At 51.6% G+C, this 19,238-nt stretch overlaps 1 protein-coding gene across 2 annotated transcripts in view; it reads right to left on the bottom strand.

Annotated features, from left to right (window-relative positions):
• The window catches only part of arsk (arylsulfatase family, member K), a 124,283-nt gene that overhangs the window by 86,148 nt on the left and 18,897 nt on the right, over positions 1-19,238 (bottom strand). For both annotated transcript variants that reach the window (XM_067982860.1, XM_067982861.1), the window contains exon 4: positions 9,546-9,828. In XM_067982860.1, coding sequence (XP_067838961.1) covers positions 9,546-9,828 — 283 coding nt within the window. The remainder of the gene's footprint in view (positions 1-9,545; positions 9,829-19,238) is intronic.

The following is a 19,238-nucleotide window of genomic DNA, read 5'->3' as shown; positions in this document are numbered from 1 at the left end:
GGGGGGAGAGTGGAAGATCGGGGGGGGAGAGTGGAAGATCGGGGGGGGGAGAGTGGAAGATCGGGGGGGGGAGAGTGGAAGATCGGGGGGGGAGAGTGGAAGATCGGGGGGGGGAGGGTGGAAGATCGGGGGGGGAGAGTGGAAGATCGGGGGGGGAGAGTGGAAGATCGGGGGGGGGGGGGGAGAGTGGAAGATCGGGGGGGGGGGGGAGAGTGGAAAATCGGGGGGGGGGGGGAGAGTGGAAGATCGGGGGGGGGGGGGGGAGAGTGGAAGATCGGGGGGGGAGAGTGGAAGATCGGGTGGGGGGGAGAGTGGAAGATCGGGGGGGGGGGGAGAGTGGAAGATCGGGGGGGGGAGAGTGGAAGATCGGGGGGGGGGAGTGGAAGATCGGGGGGGGGGGGGGAGAGTGGAAGATCGGGGGGGGGAGAGTGGAAGATCGGGGGGGGGGGGGAGAGTGGAAGTTCTGGGGGTGGGGAGAGTGGAAGATTGGGGGGGAGAGTGGAAGATCGGGGGGGGGGGGGGGAGAGTGGTAGATCGGGGGGGGGGGGAGAGTGGAAGATCGGGGGGGGGGGGAGAGTGGAAGATCGGGGGGGGGAGAGTGGAAGATCGGGGGGGGAGAGTGGAAGATCGGGGGGGGAGAGTGGAAGATCGGGGGGGGGGGGAGAGTGGAAGATCGGGGGGGGGAGAGTGGAAGATCGGGGGGGGAGAGTGGAAGATCGGGGGGGGGAGAGTGGAAGATCGGGGGGGGAGAGTGGAAGATCGGGGGGGGAGAGTGGAAGATCGGGGGGGGAGAGTGGAAGATCGGGGGGGGAGAGTGGAAGATCGGGGGGGAGAGTGGAAGATCGGGGGGGGAGAGTGGAAGATCGGGGGGGGAGAGTGGAAGATCGGGGGGGGGAGAGTGGAAGATCGGGGGGGGAGAGTGGAAGATCGGGGGGGGAGAGTGGAAGATCGGGGGGGGAGAGTAGAAGATCGGGGGGGGAGAGTGGAAGATCGGGGGGGGAGAGTGGAAGATCGGGGGGGGAGAGTGGAAGATCGCGGGGGGAGAGTGGAAGATCGGGGGGGGAGAGTGGAAGATCGGGGGGGGAGAGTGGAAGATCGGGGGGGGAGAGTGGAAGATCGGGGGGGGAGAGTGGAAGATCGGGGGGGGAGTGTGGAAGATCGGGGGGGGAGTTTGGAAGATCGGGGGGGGAGTGTGGAAGATCGGGGGGGGGAGAGTGGAAGATCGGGGGGGGAGAGTGGAAGATCGGGGGGGGAGAGTGGAAGATCGGGGGGGGAGAGTGGAAGATCGGGGGGGGAGAGTGGAAGATCGGGGGGGGAGAGTGGAAGATCGGGGGGGGAGAGTGGAAGATCGGGGGGGGAGAGTGGAAGATCGGGGGGGGAGAGTGGAAGATCGGGGGGGGAGAGTGGAAGATCGGGGGGGGAGAGTGCAAGATCGGGGGGGGGGGAAGAGTGGAAGATCGGGGGGGGGAAGAGTGGAAGATCGGGGGGGGGGAAGAGTGGAAGATCGGGGGGGGAGAGTGGAAGATCGGGGGGGGAGAGTGGAAGATCGGGGGGGGAGAGTGGAAGATCGGGGGGGGGAGAGTGGAAGATCGGGGGGGGAGAGTGGAAGATCGGGGGGGGAGAGTGGAAGATCGGGGGGGGAGAGTAGAAGATCGGGGGGGGAGAGTGGAAGATCGGGGGGGGAGAGTGGAAGATCGGGGGGGGAGAGTGGAAGATCGCGGGGGGAGAGTGGAAGATCGGGGGGGGAGAGTGGAAGATCGGGGGGGGAGAGTGGAAGATCGGGGGGGGAGAGTGGAAGATCGGGGGGGGAGAGTGGAAGATCGGGGGGTGAGTGTGGAAGATCGGGGGGGGAGTGTGGAAGATCGGGGGGGGGAGTGTGGAAGATCGGGGGGGAGAGTGGAAGATCGGGGGGGGAGAGTGGAAGATCGGGGGGGGAGAGTGGAAGATCGGGGGGGGAGAGTGGAAGATCGGGGGGGGAGAGTGGAAGATCGGGGGGGGAGAGTGGAAGATCGGGGGGGGAGAGTGGAAGATCGGGGGGGGAGAGTGGAAGATCGGGGGGGGGAGAGTGGAAGATCGGGGGGGGGAGAGTGGAAGATCGGGGGGGGGAGAGTGGAAGATCGGGGGGGGAGAGTGGAAGATCGGGGGGGGAGAGTGGAAGATCGGGGGGGGAGAGTGCAAGATCAGGGGGGGGGAAGAGTGGAAGATCGGGGGGGGGGGGAAGAGTGGAAGATCGGGGGGGGAGAGTGGAAGATCGGGGGGGGAGAGTGGAAGATCGGGGGGGGGAGAGTGGAAGATCGGGGGGGGAGAGTGGAAGATCGGGGGGGGGGAAGAGTGGAAGATCGGGGGGGGGGGAAGAGTGGAAGATCGGGGGGGGAAGAGTGGAAGATCGGGGGTGGAAGAGTGGAAGATCGGGGGGGGAAGAGTGGAAGATCGGGGGGGGGGGAAGAGTGGAAGATCAGGGGGGGGAAGAGTGGAAGATCGGGGGGGGGAAGAGTGGAAGATCGGGGGGGGGAAGAGTGGAAGATCGGGGGGGGGAAGAGTGGAAGATCGGGGGGGGGGAAGAGTGGAAGATCGGGGGGGGAAGAGTGGAAGATCGGGGGGCAAGAGTGGAAGATCGGGGGGGGAAGAGTGGAAGATCGGGGGGGGAAGAGTGGAAGATCGGGGGGGGAAGAGTGGAAGATCGGGGGGGGAAGAGTTGAAGATCGGGGGGGGAAGAGTTGAAGATCGGGGGGGGGGGGGAAGAGTGGAAGATCGGGGGGGGGGGAAGAGTGGAAGATCGGGGGGGGGGAAGAGTGGAAGATCGGGGGGGGGGGGAAGAGTGGAAGATCGGGGGGAGGGGAAGAGTGGAAGATCGGGGGGGAGAGTGGAAGATCGGGGGGGAGAGTGGAAGATCGGGGGGGGGAGAGTGGAAGATCGGGGGGGGAGAGTGGAAGATCGGGGGGGGAGAGTGGAAGATCGGGGGGGGAGAGTGGAAGATCGGGGGGGGAGAGTGGAAGATCGGGGGGGGAGAGTGGAAGATCGGGGGGGGGGGGAGAGTGGAAGATCGGGGGGGGAGAGTGGAAGATCGGGGGGGGAGAGTGGAAGATCGGGGGGGGGGGGGGGAAGAGTGGAAGATCGGGGGGGGGGGGAGAGTGGAAGATCGGGGGGGGGGGAGAGTGGAAGATCGGGGGGGGAGTGGAAGATCGGGGTGGGGGGGAGTGGAAGATAGGGGGGGGGGAGTGGAAGATAGGGGGGGGGGAGTGGAAGATAGGGGGGGGAGAGTGGAAGATCGGGGGGGGTGGGGGAGAGTGGAAGATCGGGGGGGGGAGAGTGGAAGATCGGGGGGGGGGAGAGTGGAAGATCGGGGGGGGGGGGGGAGAGTGGAAGATCGGGGGGGGGGAGTGGAAGATCGGGGGGGGGGAGTGGAAGATCGGGGGGGGGAGTGGAAGATCGGGGGGGGGAGTGGAAGATCGGGGGGGGGGTAGTGGAAGATCGGGGGGGCGGGTAGTGGAAGATCGGGGGGGGGTAGTGGAAGATCGGGGGGGTAGTGGAAGATCGGGGGGGGGTAGTGGAAGATCGGGGGGGGGTAGTGGAAGATCGGGGGGGGGAGCGTGGAAGATCGGGGGGGGAGAGTGGAAGATCGGGGGGGGAGAGTGGAAGATCGGGGGGGGAGAGTGGAAGATCGGGGGGGGAGAGTGGAAGATCGGGGGGGGAGAGTGGAAGATCGGGGGGGGAGAGTGGAAGATCGGGGGGGGAGAGTGGAAGACCGGGGGGGGGGAGGAGAGTGGAAGATCGGGGGGGGGGGAGAGTGGAAGATCGGGGGGGGGGGAGAGTGGAAGATCGGGGGGGGGGAGTGGAAGATCGGGGTGGGGGGGAGTGGAAGATCGGGGGGGGAGAGTGGAAGATCGGGGGGGGAGAGTGGAAGATCGGGGGGGTGGGGGAGAGTGGAAGATCGGGGGGGGGAGAGTGGAAGATCGGGGGGGGGGGGGGAGAGTGGAAGATCGGGGGGGGGGGGGAAGAGTGGAAGATCGGGGGGGGGAGAGTGGAAGATCGGGGGGGGGAGAGTGGAAGATCGGGGGGGGGGGGAGTGGAAGATCGGGGGGGGGAGTGGAAGATCGGGGGGGGTAGTGGAAGATCGGGGGGGGGTAGTGGAAGATCGGGGGGGGTAGTGGAAGATCGGGGGGGGGTAGTGGAAGATCGGGGGGGGGGTAGTGGAAGATCGGGGGGGGAGCGTGGAAGATCGGGGGGGGAGAGTGGAAGATCGGGGGGGGAGAGTGGAAGATCGGGGGGGGAGAGTGGAAGATCGGGGGGGGAGAGTGGAAGATCGGGGGGGGAGAGTGGAAGATCGGGGGGGGAGAGTGGAAGATCGGGGGGGGGGCGGGAGAGTGGAAGATCGGGGGGGGGGGGGGGAGAGTGGAAGATCGGGGGGAGGGGAAGAGTGGAAGATCGGGGGGAGAGTGGAAGATCGGGGGGGGAGAGTGGAAGATCGGGGGGGGAGAGTGGAAGATCGGGGGGGGAGAGTGGAAGATCGGGGGGGGAGAGTGGAAGATCGGGGGGGGAGAGTGGAAGATCGGGGGGGGAGAGTGGAAGATCGGGGGGGGAGAGTGGAAGATCGGGGGGGGGGGGAAGAGTGGAAGATCGGGGGGGGGGGGGGAGAGTGGAAGATCGGGGGGGGGGAGAGTGGAAGATCGGGGGGGGGGAGTGGAAGATCGGGGTGGGGGGGAGTGGAAGATCGGGGGGGGAGAGTGGAAGATCGGGGGGGGAGAGTGGAAGATCGGGGGGGTGGGGGAGAGTGGAAGATCGGGGGGGGGAGAGTGGAAGATCGGGGGGGGGGGGAAGAGTGGAAGACCGGGGGGGGGGGAGAGTGGAAGATCGGGGGGGGGGGGAGAGTGGAAGATCGGGGGCGGGGGAGTGGAAGATCGGGGGGGGGAGTGGAAGATCGGGGGGGGGGGAGTGGAAGATCGGGGGGGGGGGAGTGGAAGATCGGGGGGGGGGTAGTGGAAGATCGGGGGGGCGGGTAGTGGAAGATCGGGGGGGGGTAGTGGAAGATCGGGGGGGGGTAGTGGAAGATCGGGGGGGGTAGTGGAAGATCGGGGGGGGGTAGTGGAAGATCGGGGGGGGAGAGTGGAAGATCGGGGGGGGAGAGTGGAAGATCGGGGGGGGAGAGTGGAAGATCGGGGGGGGGGGGGGGAGAGTGGAAGATCGGGGGGGGGGGAGAGTGGAAGATCGGGGGGGGGGGGGAGAGTGGAAGATCGGGGGGGGGGAGAGTGGAAGATCGGGGGGGGGAGTGGAAGATCGGGGTGGGGGGGAGTGGAAGTTCGGGGGGGGAGAGTGGAAGATCGGGGGGGGGAGAGTGGAAGATCGGGGGGGTGGGGGAGAGTGGAAGATCGGGGGGGGGAGAGTGGAAGATCGGGGGGGGGAGAGTGGAAGATCGGGGGGGGGGGGGGGAGAGTGGAAGATCGGGGGGGGGGAGAGTGGAAGATCGGGGGGGGGGAGAGTGGAAGATCGGGGGGGGGAGTGGAAGATCGGGGGGGGGTAGTGGAAGATCGGGGGGGGCGGGTAGTGGAAGATCGGGGGGGGGGTAGTGGAAGATCGGGGGGGGGTAGTGGAAGATCGGGGGGGGGTAGTGGAAGATCGGGGGGGGGTAGTGGAAGATCGGGGGGGGAGCGTGGAAGATCGGGGGGGGAGCGTGGAAGATCGGGGGGGGAGCGTGGAAGATCGGGGGGGGGAGCGTGGAAGATCGGGGGGGGGGAGCGTGGAAGATCGGGGGGGGGGAGCGTGGAAGATCGGGGGGGAAGCGTGGAAGATCGGGGGGGGGGGAGAGTGGAAGATCGGGGGGGGGAGAGTGGAAGATCGGGGGGGAAGCGTGGAAGATCGGGGGGGGGAGAGTGGAAGATCGGGGGGGGGGAGAGTGGAAGATCGGGTTAGGGGAGAGTGGAAGATCGGGGGGGGGGAGAGTGGAAGATCGGGGGGGAAGCGTGGAAGATCGGGGGGGGGAGAGTGGAAGATCGGGGGGTGGAGAGTGGAAGATCGGGGGGGGAGAGTGGAAGATCGGGGGGGGAGAGTGGAAGATCGGGGGGGGAGAGTGGAAGATCGGGGGGGGAGAGTGGAAGATCGGGGGGGGAGAGTGGAAGATCGGGGGGGGAGAGTGGAAGATCGGGGGTGGGGGAGAGTGGAAGATCGGGGGGGGGGGGGAGAGTGGAAGATCGGGGGGGGGGAGAGTGGAAGATCGGGGGGGGGAGAGTGGAAGATCGGGGGGGGGAGAGTGGAAGATCGGGGGGGGGAGAGTGGAAGATCGGGGGGTGGAGAGTGGAAGATCGGGGGGTGGAGAGTGGAAGATCGGGGGGTGGAGAGTGGAAGATCGGGGGGTGGAGAGTGGAAGATCGGGGGGGGAGAGTGGAAGATCGGGGGGGGGAGAGTGGAAGATCGGGGGGGGAGAGTGGAAGATCGGGGGGGGAGAGTGGAAGATCGGGGGGGGGGGGGAGAGTGGAAGATCGGGGGGGGAAGAGTGGAAGATCGAGGGGGGGAAGAGTGGAAGATCGGGGGGGGGAAGAGTGGAAGATCGGGGGGGGAAGAGTGGAAGATCGGGGGGGGAAGAGTGGAAGATCGGGGGGGAAGAGTGGAAGATCGGGGGGGGAAGAGTGGAAGATCGGGGGGGGGGGAAGAGTGGAAGATCGGGGGGGGGGGGAAGAGTGGAAGATCGGGGGGGGGGAAGAGTGGAAGATCGGGGGGGGGGAAGAGTGGAAGATCGGGGGGGGGGGGAAGAGTGGAAGATCGGGGGGGGGGGAAGAGTGGAAGATCGGGGGGTGAAGAAGGGGAGGTCGGGGGGGACATCAGGGGTTGAAGAAGGGGAGATCAGGGGGACATCAGGGGGGTGAAGAAGGGGAGATCGGAGAGGGAGACATCGGACATTGGAGCAGGGTGGAAAGGTAAGTTGATTTTTGTGTTTTAACTTCGTGCAGTGGTTTTTTATGTCATTTATTTTGTTTCTTTTTGCCTGATTGCACTAGGCGTGAATCAGAAGTCGTGGGAAAGCCGCCCGGGTAATTTAAAAATCGTTCTAACTACCGAATATGTCACAAGTAAAGTGACTTAAGTACCTCAATGAGGTACATTTGGCTCTTTAACTATCATCCCGCCGGCTTTAATTGCTGGCGCGACTTCCATATTTGGGACGCCCGCGCGCTCACAGGTATGTCCGTGGGGAACTCAGAAGTCAGCGGGTTGGAGCCAGGCTTTGAACCCGAACGGGATTTCCCCAATTTTTGGAGCCCCCTGCCCCCACAATTTCCTGGGAAAATCGATCCCAAAATCTCCATGGGAAAAGTGATCCAACCGTGACTAACTAAAGAAGTTAAGGATAGTATTAAGTTAAAAGTTAGGGTTAGGGTATTAGGGTTAGGGCATTAGGGTTAGGGTTAGGGTTAGGGTTAGGCTTACAATGTTGCCAAAAAGAGTATTTAGCCTGAGGATTGGGAGGGTTTTAGAAATCAGCAGAGGATGACCAAGAAATTGATAATGAGGGAGAAAACTGAATGAGAGTAAACTAGCAAGATATATAAAAACAGATTGTAAGAGCTTCTACCAGTACATAAAAAGAAAGAGATTGGTGAAAGTAAACGTGGGGGACTTAGAGGCAAAAACAGGAGAAATTATATAAAGGGGAATAAGAAAATGGCAGAGATGTTAGACAAATATTTTGTAGCTGTCTTCACAGTAGACAACACAAAGATGATACAAAGCTAGGTGGGAAAGTAAGCTGGGGGAGGACGCAAAGAGGCTGCAAAGGGATATAGACAGGGTACGTGAGTGGACGAGAAGGTGACAGATGGAGTATAATGTGGGGAAATGTAAAATCATCCACTTTGGTAGGAAGAATGGAAAAGCAGAATTTTTTTTTTAAAAGGTGAGAGACTACGAAATGTTGGTAGTCAGAGGGATTTGGGTGTTCTGGTACATAAAATCAAAGAAAGTTAACACGCAAGTATGGCAAGCAATTAGGAAGGCAAATGGTATGTTAGCCTTTATTGCAAGGGGTTTGGAGTGTAAGAGTAAGGAGTCTTGCTGCAATTGTATAGGGCTCTGGTGAGACCATGCCTGGAGTACTGCGTAGTTTTGGTCTCCTTACCTAAGGAAGGATAAACTTGCCTTAGAGGCGGTGCAATGTAGGTTCACTAGATTGATTCCTGGGAAGAGAGGGTTGTCCTATGAGGAGAGATTGAGTAGAATGGGCCTATATTCTCTGGAGTTTAGAAGAATGAGAGGTGATCTCACTGAAATGTATAAAATTCTTAGAGGGCTTGACACAGTAGATGCTGAGAGGCTGTTTCCCCTGGCTGTAGAGTCCAGAACTAGGGGTCATAGTCTCAAGATAAGGGGTCGGCCATTTAGGACCGAGATGAGAAAAAAATTTCTTCACTCCAAGGGTTGTGAATCTTTGGAATTCTCTCCTCTAGAAGGCTGTGGATGCTCAGTCGCTGAGTATATTCAAGACTGAGATCGATGGATATTTGGACACTAAAGGATTCAAGGGATCTGGGGTTAGGGCGGGAAAGTGGAGTTGAGGTGGAAGATCAGCCATGATCTTATTGAATGGTGGAGCAGGCTCGAGGGGCCGTATGGCCCGCTCCTGCACCTGTTTCTTATGTTCTTATGTTGACTCGGGAGAGAGACATATATGTATCAGCAGGGTTCCTGTTCCTAATCACTCCCCAATGACCCTAGATAAAGCATGGGTAACAATAGGGTCAAGTTTGACTGTGATGGCTCTTATGGCCAGAATGTCCACTAATAATTAAACTAATTGATTAAACTATCGAATGAAAAATCAGAAATGGTCGGTAGGCAATTTCACAATCAGTACTTCCTGTCAGCACCGCTCCTCGCCAGGAATGCCCAATCAGGGAAATTGGCCCTTGTATCTATACTTTCTTGATCAAATACAAGAATACAAGTTTTGCACAATTGTTGTACAAGGAAAGGTGGTTTATTTATTAAGACTATAGTTAGGGCCAGCTTTACCCAAGGTTCTGAATTAAAATTAGTAGAAAGCAAATAACATTACTTTTATGCAGATTTTTAAATTTGAAATACTTGTGAACAAGGTTTATTTACAGCAACCATAAGTATTTCCTTCCTCAACATCCTTCAGTTCAGGAACAGATAAGAATGCAAACTCAAACAATTAACTGACGGAGAGGAGAGGTTTCTCCTTCAAGCAGTCTCTCCAATTACAAGACAAAGATCAACATATCCCTGTCCAATAGCCTATGAGCCAAAGGAACAACTTCACTACCCCAACCCTGAAACCAGTTTACGAGCAGGAGACACCCCCCCTTCCCCCCTCCCCCCATTCCTGGGGGTTGTATGGGGGAAGGAGAGATAATTGTTCTGCTCTGCACAGTATACAATATTGCTTCAAAGCAACCAAACATAAGAGCCTTAACAGGTCTATATTTAACATTAATATAATGCATTAAAACTGTGAATAAGAAATTCAAATTAAAAAGTGATAAACTAAATACACCTTACTAAAGCAGAGGGATTAAACCAGTCCTGCAGAGTACCTTTTTAAGCCAGTAGGGAGATGTTTTAAATGTGGATCCTCCATATGCTTCTCCCATACTTGGGGTTGGATAGGGATGAGGCAAATTCAGACCCAAGCTCAGAATAAATGGTTGACCCAGCTGGGTTGCTTTGTATCGTATCCATTCAGTTGCTTTATCTGTGTTCTGCCAGTCACGGTCCATGATTCTTACAGTCGACTCATTACCAATCAGAACTGTAGTCGGTCTACCTTCCTGTCTGAGCAAGAACTTGACATCCCTGGTCCAGGCTTCTACACGGTTACTGAAGTCAATGAGAAATGGTGTTAAGCATATGGAACATATATGGGTACTCCTGTGCTTTTGTTATTGACTATGCATGAACAAGCTATTCTCATAGGACAGAATTGTTGACTGTAATACAATATGTAAAAAAATAAATTGTACATGGAATTCTTAAGAATTTCCACAAAAAACAAAAGTAGCACCGTTTGCTTCAAACCAAGGCTTGATAACTTTGAAATAAGTTAGGGAGCTGCTGTTGTGTCTTCCAGTCTTACCCCATTTCCATTATCACACATTCTGTAGGGACAGATAAACCTGTGACTGGTCCGAGATGGGTGCAAAGGTTGGTGGAACTGACAAGTGAAAGGTGACTCTCTGATCATCTTGATTGTTAAAGTTTATATATGTGTACAATCCTCACTGGTCTATTGGGAGGTGCAAACATATTCCCTAACACTCTAGCAGAAAGATGCATGAATAGTTCCTGCTTGTCTAAAGAGGCTCAAGCACCGGCATGTTATCAGGATCCATCCTTGATTTCCTGTATCAAAAATCTAAAAGCTCATCCCCAACTTGCTAACCTCCAGAAGCTACTATTACCTTTCCATATAAATAGTATGAATTTGTAATAAAGTTACTTATCAGCCCTCCTGATGGCAGTGAGTAAATTATTTGCAAATAGACAAATGGGCTTAAAATTCCACATTAAAGATTGGGGAAAAATGATCAAAATAAAAACTATAAAGTAGAGAGATAAACTACAAGTCAAAAATGTCAAAAGCATCAAGAGGCTTAGGCATCATACATACTTTATCCATTCAGTAGTCTTGGGGTTAGCATTGTGGAGTTTGGAAAGTTCTCCCGGGGGACTGGCATGAAACGAGCAGCCATTCAGGTAGATGTGCGGCGTCCTCAACTGCACCACAGGTACAGAGAGCTGTTCCCAAGTCCCCGGGTGTGGTCATTTGTTGCACAACTTACCATCCCACATCTAAAATGGTTGAGCTTGCACCAGAGATGTCGTGGCAGCTTGAAGCCAGGCAATCTCTCATCAGGCTGGGTGATGATGAAGACGTTTCTTAGAGAAAGAGCAGCTGATCCCAATTCTGTTTGCTATAATGAAGCAGCATCTTCCGTGAAGATGGTTGGTACCCTAGTCCAGATTGGTCTTCAGCTGATGAATCGGTGGCAAGATACCTCCATATATCTTTGAAAAGTGGAAGTTATGGCATCTACTGGATTTTGTCAAGGAGATTCTTTGCTGCAATATGACGTGTGATGTTAGGAAGCCATATATTTGAACATAATGGTAGCCTTTCAGGTTTGTTGGTATTCTCATTGTTTGATTTAATTGTATATCAACTGGTTTTGTATGGGAAGAGTTTAACCACATGGAACACAATATTGTCCAAATGAGTAGCAGAGAGCTAGCACCAAGCTGCGCAATGTTTGCGCATTGGTCCCCATGTTAAGTCTGCAAGCTTTTTAGGAGGCCATTTTTGCTCTTGATCTTCCAAGCTACCTTAGTGAGATGGTCCTTTTAGGTAAGTATACTCCAAGATACACTGGCTTTCTCGATCAGCCAATCTTGATCCAAGAATATGTTGAGTACTTGTGAAGTGACTAAGATGGAAGCATGACAACACTTTCTTCGACACACTGGGCTTAAATCTCCACTTTTGCAAAGTCAATGATAACTGCCATGTCCTGATTCAAATTGTCCTCAATCCTTTTGAAGTCTCTGTCTCTTAAAGCGAGAAAGATGTCATCTGCCTACTTGAATAGCTTGGAGATTGTTGGAAGAAGACAATATGTTGAAGAGTTGGAGCAAGAACGTGTTCCCGGAAGAATCCATTCTTCAAGATCCTCCATGTGCTCAGTTTATCACCTAGCATTACCTGAAATTGTCGGTCTCAAAACATCATTTTCGTAGTCATAACAACCCATTGAGGTAACATCTTTGACACCTTGACCAGTAGGCAGGCCACTGTGCCAGATGGTATCAAAAGCTGCTGCCAAGTCAAGAGTGAGTGGTGAATGTTTCCTTTTCTGATGAGTGCTTTTTTTTCAACGCTTAGTTTATTTTCAGTTAAGTTTAGTTAATAATCTAATAAATCGAGGCATGGCAGGGCATCTCAGTCCCGTTGAATGCACATCTTGTGCTACGTGAGAACTTCAGGATGCTTCCCGTGTCCTGGACAACCACAGGTGCAGGAAGTGTCGTCAGCTGGAGGAGCTCGAGCTCCAGGTTTCGAAGCTTGAGCAACAGCTGGCGTCACCACAGTGCATCCGCGGGGCTGGGACCTACGTGGATAGCACATTTCTGGAGGTGGTCACCCTACAGCTTAAGAGAGTGCAAGCAGAGAGGGACTGGGTGTCACCAGACAGACAAGGAGCACCAGGCAGGTAGTGCAGGAGTCCCCGGAGGGCATCTCACTCTCCAACCAGTATTCAGTTCTGAGTGCTGGTGGGAGAGAGGGTATCTCTAGGTAGTGCAGCCAGTGCCAAGACCATAGCACCATGGGACACTCAGCTGCACAGTGGGGGAGGAGAAAGGACATAGTGACAGGGGATTCTATAGTTAGGGGAGCAGACAGGCGTTTCTGCAGCCGCAGACGTGATTCCAGGATGGTATATTGCCTCCCTGGTGCCAGGGTCAAGGATGTCACTGAGCAGCTGCAGAACATTCTGGAGGGGGATGGTACCAACAACATAGGTAGAAAAAGGGATGAGGTCATGCAGGCAGTTTTTAATGAGTTAGGAAAGAGATTAACAAGCAGGACCTCAAAGGTAGTAATCTCCGGATTACTCCCGGTGCCATGTCCTTCCGAGAGTAGAAATAGGAGGGTAGAGCAAATTAATACGTGGCTGGAGAGATGGTGCAGGAGGGAGGGCTTTAGATTCCTGGGGCATTAGGACCAGTTCTGGGGGACGAGGGACCAGTTCAGGCCAGACGGGTTGCACCTCCATGGAGCTGGGACCAATGTTCTCGCGGGGAGGTTCGCTAGTGCTGTGGGGGGATTAAACTAATTTGGCAGAGGGATGGGCACCAGGATGTAACATTGGAGAGGAGAAACAAGGTGAACAAAGGATTGGGAGGGAAAGATAGCACTAGAATAAGAAGTAGTTCAGTATTTGGTGGGATCAGACTGAGAGAGAAAGTCTAAGATTGGTTTACAGTGCATGTGTGTAAATGCACAAAGTGCGGTAAACAAGGTTGGTGAGCTGCAGGCGCAAATAGCCTCATGGGAATGTGATTTTGTGGCGATAATGGAGACCTGGCTCAAAAAAGGGCAGGACTGTGTACTAAATATTCCTGGATACAAGGTGTTCAGGAAAGATAGGGAAGGAAAGAAAGGAGGGGGGTGGCAGTATTGATTAAGGAGAATATTGCAGTGCTGGAGACAGAGGATGTCCTGGAGGGGTCAAGGACAGAATCTATTTGGTTAGAGTTAAGAAAAAATAGAGGTGTCATTACATAGGATGTATTCTATAGGCCAACAACTGGTGGGAAGGATATAGAGGAGCAAATTTGCAGGGATATTAGAGAGGTGCAAAAGCCATGGAGTAGTAATAATGGGGGATTTCAACTATCCTAATGTAGACTGGAATAGTAATAATGTAAGGGACAAAGAGGGAGAACTTTCTTGACCAGTATGTTTCCAGGCCAACGAGGAAGGAGGCATTGCTGGATTTGGTTCTGGGAAATGAGGCAGACCAAGTGGAGCAAATTCAGTGGCGGAACATTTAGAGAATAGCGATCATAGTATCATAAGGTTTAAAATAGCTATGGAAAAGGACTTAAACCACTCTAGAGTAAAAATACTCAACTGGAGGAGGGCCAATTTCAGTGGGATGAGAACAGATCCGGCCCGGGTAAACTGCAATCAAAGATTGGCAGGCAAAACTGTAATTGAACAATAAGAACATAAGAAATAAGAGCAGGAAAAGGCCATCTGGCCCCTCGAGCCTGCTCCGCCATTCAACAAGATCATGGCTGATCTTCTACCTCAATGCCATTTTCCTCCACATCTCCATATCCCTTGATGCTTTTAATATCTAGAAATCTATCAATCTCTGTTTTGAATGTACTCAATGACTGAGCCTCCACAGCCCTCTGGGGTAGAGAATTCCAAAGATTCACCACCCTCTGAATGAAGAAATTCCTCCTCATCTCAGTCCTAAATGGCCTACCCCTTATTCCGAGACTGTAACCCCTGGTTCTAGACTCCCCAGCCAGGGGAAACATCCTCCCTGCATCTAACCTGTCGAGCCCTGTAAGAATTTTGTATGTTTCAATGAGATCACCTCTCATTCTTCTAAACTCTAGAGAATACAGGCCTAGTCTACTCAATCTCTTCTCATATGACAATCCTGCCATCCCAGGAATCCGCCCGACGAAGGAGGAAGCCTCCGAAAGCTTGTGGAATTTAATTTAAAATAAATTTGTTGGACTATAACTTGGTGTTGTAAAATTGTTTACAATTGTCAACCCCAGTCCATCACCGGCATCTCCACATCATCCCAGGAATCAACCTTTGTTGCACTCCCTCTATGGCAAGTATATCCTTTCTTAGGTAAGGAGACCAAAATTGTACACAATACTCCAGGTACGGTCTCACCAAGGCCCTATATAATTGCAGTAAGATATCTTTACTCCTGTACTCAAATCCTCTTGCGATAAAGGCCAACATACCATTTGCCTTCCTAATTGCTTGCTGCACCTGCATGTTAGCTTTCAGTCACTCATGTACAAGGACAACCAGGTCCCATTAAATATCAACATTTCACAATCTCTTACCATTTAAAAAATACTCTGTATTTCTGTTTTTCCAACCAAAGTGGATAACTTTGTATTTTTCCACATTATATTCCATCTGCCATGTTCTTGCCCACTCACTTAGCCTGTCTATATCCCCTTGATACCTCTTTGCATCCTCCTCACAACTCACATTCCCACCTAGTTTTGTGTCATCAGCAAACTTGGAAATATTACATTTGGTCCTCTCATCCAAATCATTGATATAGATTGTGAATAGCTGAGGCCCAAGCACTGATCCCTGTGGTACCCCACAAGTCACAGTCTGCCAACCTGAAAAAGACCCGTTTATTCCTACTCTCTGTTTTCTGTCTGTTAACCAATTCTCAATCCACGCCAGTATATTACCCCCAATTCCACCTGCTTTAACTTTGTTCACCAACCTCCTGTGTGGGACCTTATCGAAAGCCTTCTGAAAATTCAAATACATCACATCCACTGGTTCCCCCTTATCTATTCTACTAGTTACATCCTCAAAGAATTCCAATAGGTTTGTCAAACATGATTTCCCTTTCATAAATCCATGTTGACTGCCAAATCCTATTATTATTTTCTAAGTGTCCTGTTATCACAACCTTTATAAATGATTCAAGCATTTTCCCTACTACTGCTGTCAGGCTAACAGGTCTGTAGTTCCCTGTTTTCTCTCTCCCTCCTTTCTTAAATAGTGGGGTTACATTTGCTACCCTCCAATCTGCAGGAACCGTTCCAGAATGAATAGAATTTTGGAAGATGACAACCAATCCATCCATTATCTCTACAGCCACCTCTTTCAAAACCCTGTGATTTGGATCATCAGGTCCTTGGGATTTATCGACTTTCAGCCCATTAATTTCTCGAGTACTATTTTTTTTCCTAATACTAATTTCTTTCAGTTCCTCATTCTCGTCAGATCCTTGGTTCTCTAGTATTTCTGGGAGGTTTTTTGTGTCTTCTACCGTGAAGACAGACAGAAAGTATTTGTTTAATTTCTCTGCCATTTCCTTATTCCTCATTATAATTTCTCCCGTCTCTGTCTGTAAGGGACCGACATTTGCCTTCGCCAGTCTTTCCTTTTTACATACCAATAGAAGCTTTTACAGCCCGCTTTCATGTTTCTCGCTAGTTTACTCTCATATTCTATTTACCCTTTCTTTATCAATTTCTTGGTCCTCCTTTGCTGAATTCTAAAATGCTCCCAATCCTGAAGCTTACAGCTTTTTCTGGCAACTTTATATGCTACTTCCTTTGATTAATACTATCTTTAATTTCTCATTAGTCACGGTTGAACCACTTTTCCTGTTGGGTTTATGTGCCTTAAAGGAATATATATATATATATTTGTTGCAAATTTTGTATTAATTCTTTAAATGCTCGCCATACCTTTTAATGTAGTTCCCCAATCAACCACAGCCAACTTGCACCTCACACCTTCGTAGTTTCCTTTGTTTAGATTTAAGACCCTAGTTTCAGATTGAACTACATCACTTTCAAACTTAATGAAGAATTCTATCATATTATGGTCGCTCTTCCCTAAGGGCTCCTTTACAAGAAGATTATTAATTAACTCTTTCTCATTGCACAATACTGGATCTAAAATAGTCTATTCCCTGGTTGGTTCCTCAACATACTGATCTAGAAAACCATCTCGTATACATTCCAGGAATTCGTCCTCCACAATATTAGTGCTAATTTGGTTGGTAGTGGGTGGCCTTTAAGGAGAAGATGGTTTGGGTACAGTCTAGGTACATTCCCACAAGGGAGAAAGGCAGGGCAACTAAAGCCAGAGCTCCCTGGATGACAAAAGAGAGAGAGTAAGATGAGGCAGAAAAAATGACGGATATGACAGATATCAGGTTGATAACACATGTGAGAACCAGGCTGAACAGTGAAAGATCAGAGGAGAAATGAAAAAGGAACTAAGGGGGGCAAAGAGAGCAGATGAGAATAGACTGGCGGCCAACGTAAAAGGGAATCCAAAAGTTTTCTGCAGGCATGTAAACAGTAAACGGGTGGTAAGATGGGTGGGGCCAATTAGGGACCAAAAAGATCTACTCATGGAGGCAGAGGGCATGGCCGAGGTACTAAATGAGTACTTTGAATCTGTCTTTACCAAGGAAGAAGATGCTGCCAGAGTCTCAGTAAAGGAAGATGTAGTTGAGATATTAGATGGGCTAAAAATTGATAAAAAGGAGCTACTAGAAAGGCTAGCTGTACTGAAAGTAGATAAGTCACCCGGTCCAGATGGGATGCATCCTAGGTTGCTGAAGGAAGTACAGGTGGAAATTACAGAGGTACTGGCCATAATCTTCCAAACATCGTTAGATACGGGAGTGGTGCCAGAGGACTGGAGAATTGCAAATGTTACAACCTTGTTCAAAAAAGGGTATATGGATAAACACAGCAACTGTAGGCCAATCAGTTTAACCTTGGTGGTGGGGAAACTTTTAGAAATGATAATGTGGGACAGAATTAATAGTCACTTGGACAAATGTGGATTAATTAAGGAAAGCCAGCATGGATTTGTTAAAGGCAAATAATGTTTAACCAACTTGATTGAGGTTTTTGATGAAGGCAATGCAGTTGATGTGGTATACATGGACTTGATAAAGTGCCGCCTAATAGGCCTAACATCAAGATTGAAGCCCATGGAATAAAAGGGGCAGTAGCAGCATGGATACAGAATTGGCTAAGTAACAGGAAACAGAGAGTAGTGGTGAACGTTTGTTTTTCAGACTGGAGGGAGGTGTACAATGGTGTTCCCCTAGGGTCGGTACTAAGACCACTGCTTTTCTTGATATATATTAATGACTTGGACTTGGGTGTACAGGGCACAATTTCCAAGTTTGCAGATGACACAAAACTTGGAAGTGTAGTGAACAGTGAGGAGGATAGTGATAGACTTCAAGAGGATATAGACAGGCTGGTGGCATAGGCAGACACTAGGCAGATGAAATTTAACTCAGGAAAATGCGAGATGATACATTTCGGTAGGAAGAATGAGAAGAGACAATATAAACTGAAGGGCACAATTCTTAAAGGGATACAGGAACGGAGAGATCTGGGGTTACATGTGCACAAATCATTGAAGGTGGCAGGGCAGGTCGAGAAAGCGGTTAAAAAAGCATACTGGATCCCGGGCTTTATAAATGGAGGCATAGAGTACAAAAGCAAGAAAGTCATGATGAACATTTATAAAACACTGGTTCGGCCACAACTGGAGTATTCTGTCCAGGATGAGGGACTTTAGTTACGTAGATAGACTGGAGAAGCTGGGGTTGTTCTCCTTGGAGCAGAGAAGTTTGAGAGCAGATTTGATAGAGGTATTCAAAATCATGAAGGGTCTAGACAGAGGAGATGGAGAGAAACTGTTTGCACTGGTGGAAGGGTCAAAAACCAGAGGTCATAGATTTAAGGTGATTGGCAAAAAAAACAAAGATGACATGAGGAAAAACTTTTTTACACAGCGAGTGGTTATGATCTGGAATGCACTGCCAGGGGAGTGGTGGAGGCAGATTCAATTGTGGCTTTCAAAAGGGAACTGGTTAAGTACTTGAAAGGAAAGAAATTGCAGGGCTACGGGGATAGGGCGCGGGAGTGGGACTAGCTGGATTGCACTTGCATAGAGCTGGCACGGACTCGATGGGCTGAATGGCCTCTGTCTGCGCTGTAACCTTTCTATGATTCCACATGGCCCATATCTTTTCCTACTGTTGGAAACAATTTTCTATATAGGTGCTAAAAGCAAGATCTTGCTCACAAATGCTCCTGTTTGGTCTGAAGCCTACCTGGTCATCCTTCGGAGTTTGCTCCACTGTGAGCATAATTCTTTGCAGAAGTTGGTAGGCACAGCTCAGAAGTGGTATAGGATGGTAGCAAGCTGGGAGAGAATGGTTCTTCCCTGCTTTTGGTATAGCTATCACCCTAGCTTTCTACCATATCTTAGGCATCACGCTCTCTTGCATGACACGGGACATGAAAATTGAGCCATTTTATGGTCTTCTTTCTGAAATGTACAAGCACTTCTGGTGAAATCTGGTCAAGGCCGCAAGCTTTTCTTGCTTTCAGGAAACTCAATGCTTTCATGAAACTCAACGCACTCTCCCCTTCCTCGTTAGAGAATGATTGGAAGATGTCTTCTTCACTCTGGGGTACAATGCTGCTACATTCTCATTAGTGGGATTGGGTGTAATATATTAGTGAGACTGGGGGTAATATATTAACATGGATTGGGGATTGGTTAACAGACAGAAAACAGAGAGTAGGAATAAATGGGTCATTTTCGGTTTGGCAGGTTGTAACTAGTGGGGTGCTGCAGGGATCAGTGCTTGGGCCTTAGCTGTTTACAATATCTATCAATGACTTAGACGAAGGGACCAAGTGTAATGTATCCAAGTTTGCTGATAATACAAAGCTAGGTGGGAAAGTAAGCTGTGAGGAGGACGCAAAGAGAGGGCGAGAAGGTGGCAGATGGAGTATAATGTGAAATTATCCACTTTGGTGCGAAGAATAGAAAAGCAGAGTATTTTTTAAAAGGTGAGAGACTAAGAAATGTTGGTAGTCAGAGGGATTTGGGAGTTCGGGTACTCAAATTACAGAAATTTAACATGTAGATACAGCATGCAATTAGG

Source organism: Heptranchias perlo, chromosome 4, assembly GCF_035084215.1.
Source record: "Heptranchias perlo isolate sHepPer1 chromosome 4, sHepPer1.hap1, whole genome shotgun sequence".
Lineage (NCBI taxonomy): Eukaryota > Metazoa > Chordata > Chondrichthyes > Hexanchiformes > Hexanchidae > Heptranchias > Heptranchias perlo.
Note: the sequence above shows the minus strand (reverse complement) of the source record. Positions and strands in the feature narration are given on the sequence as shown.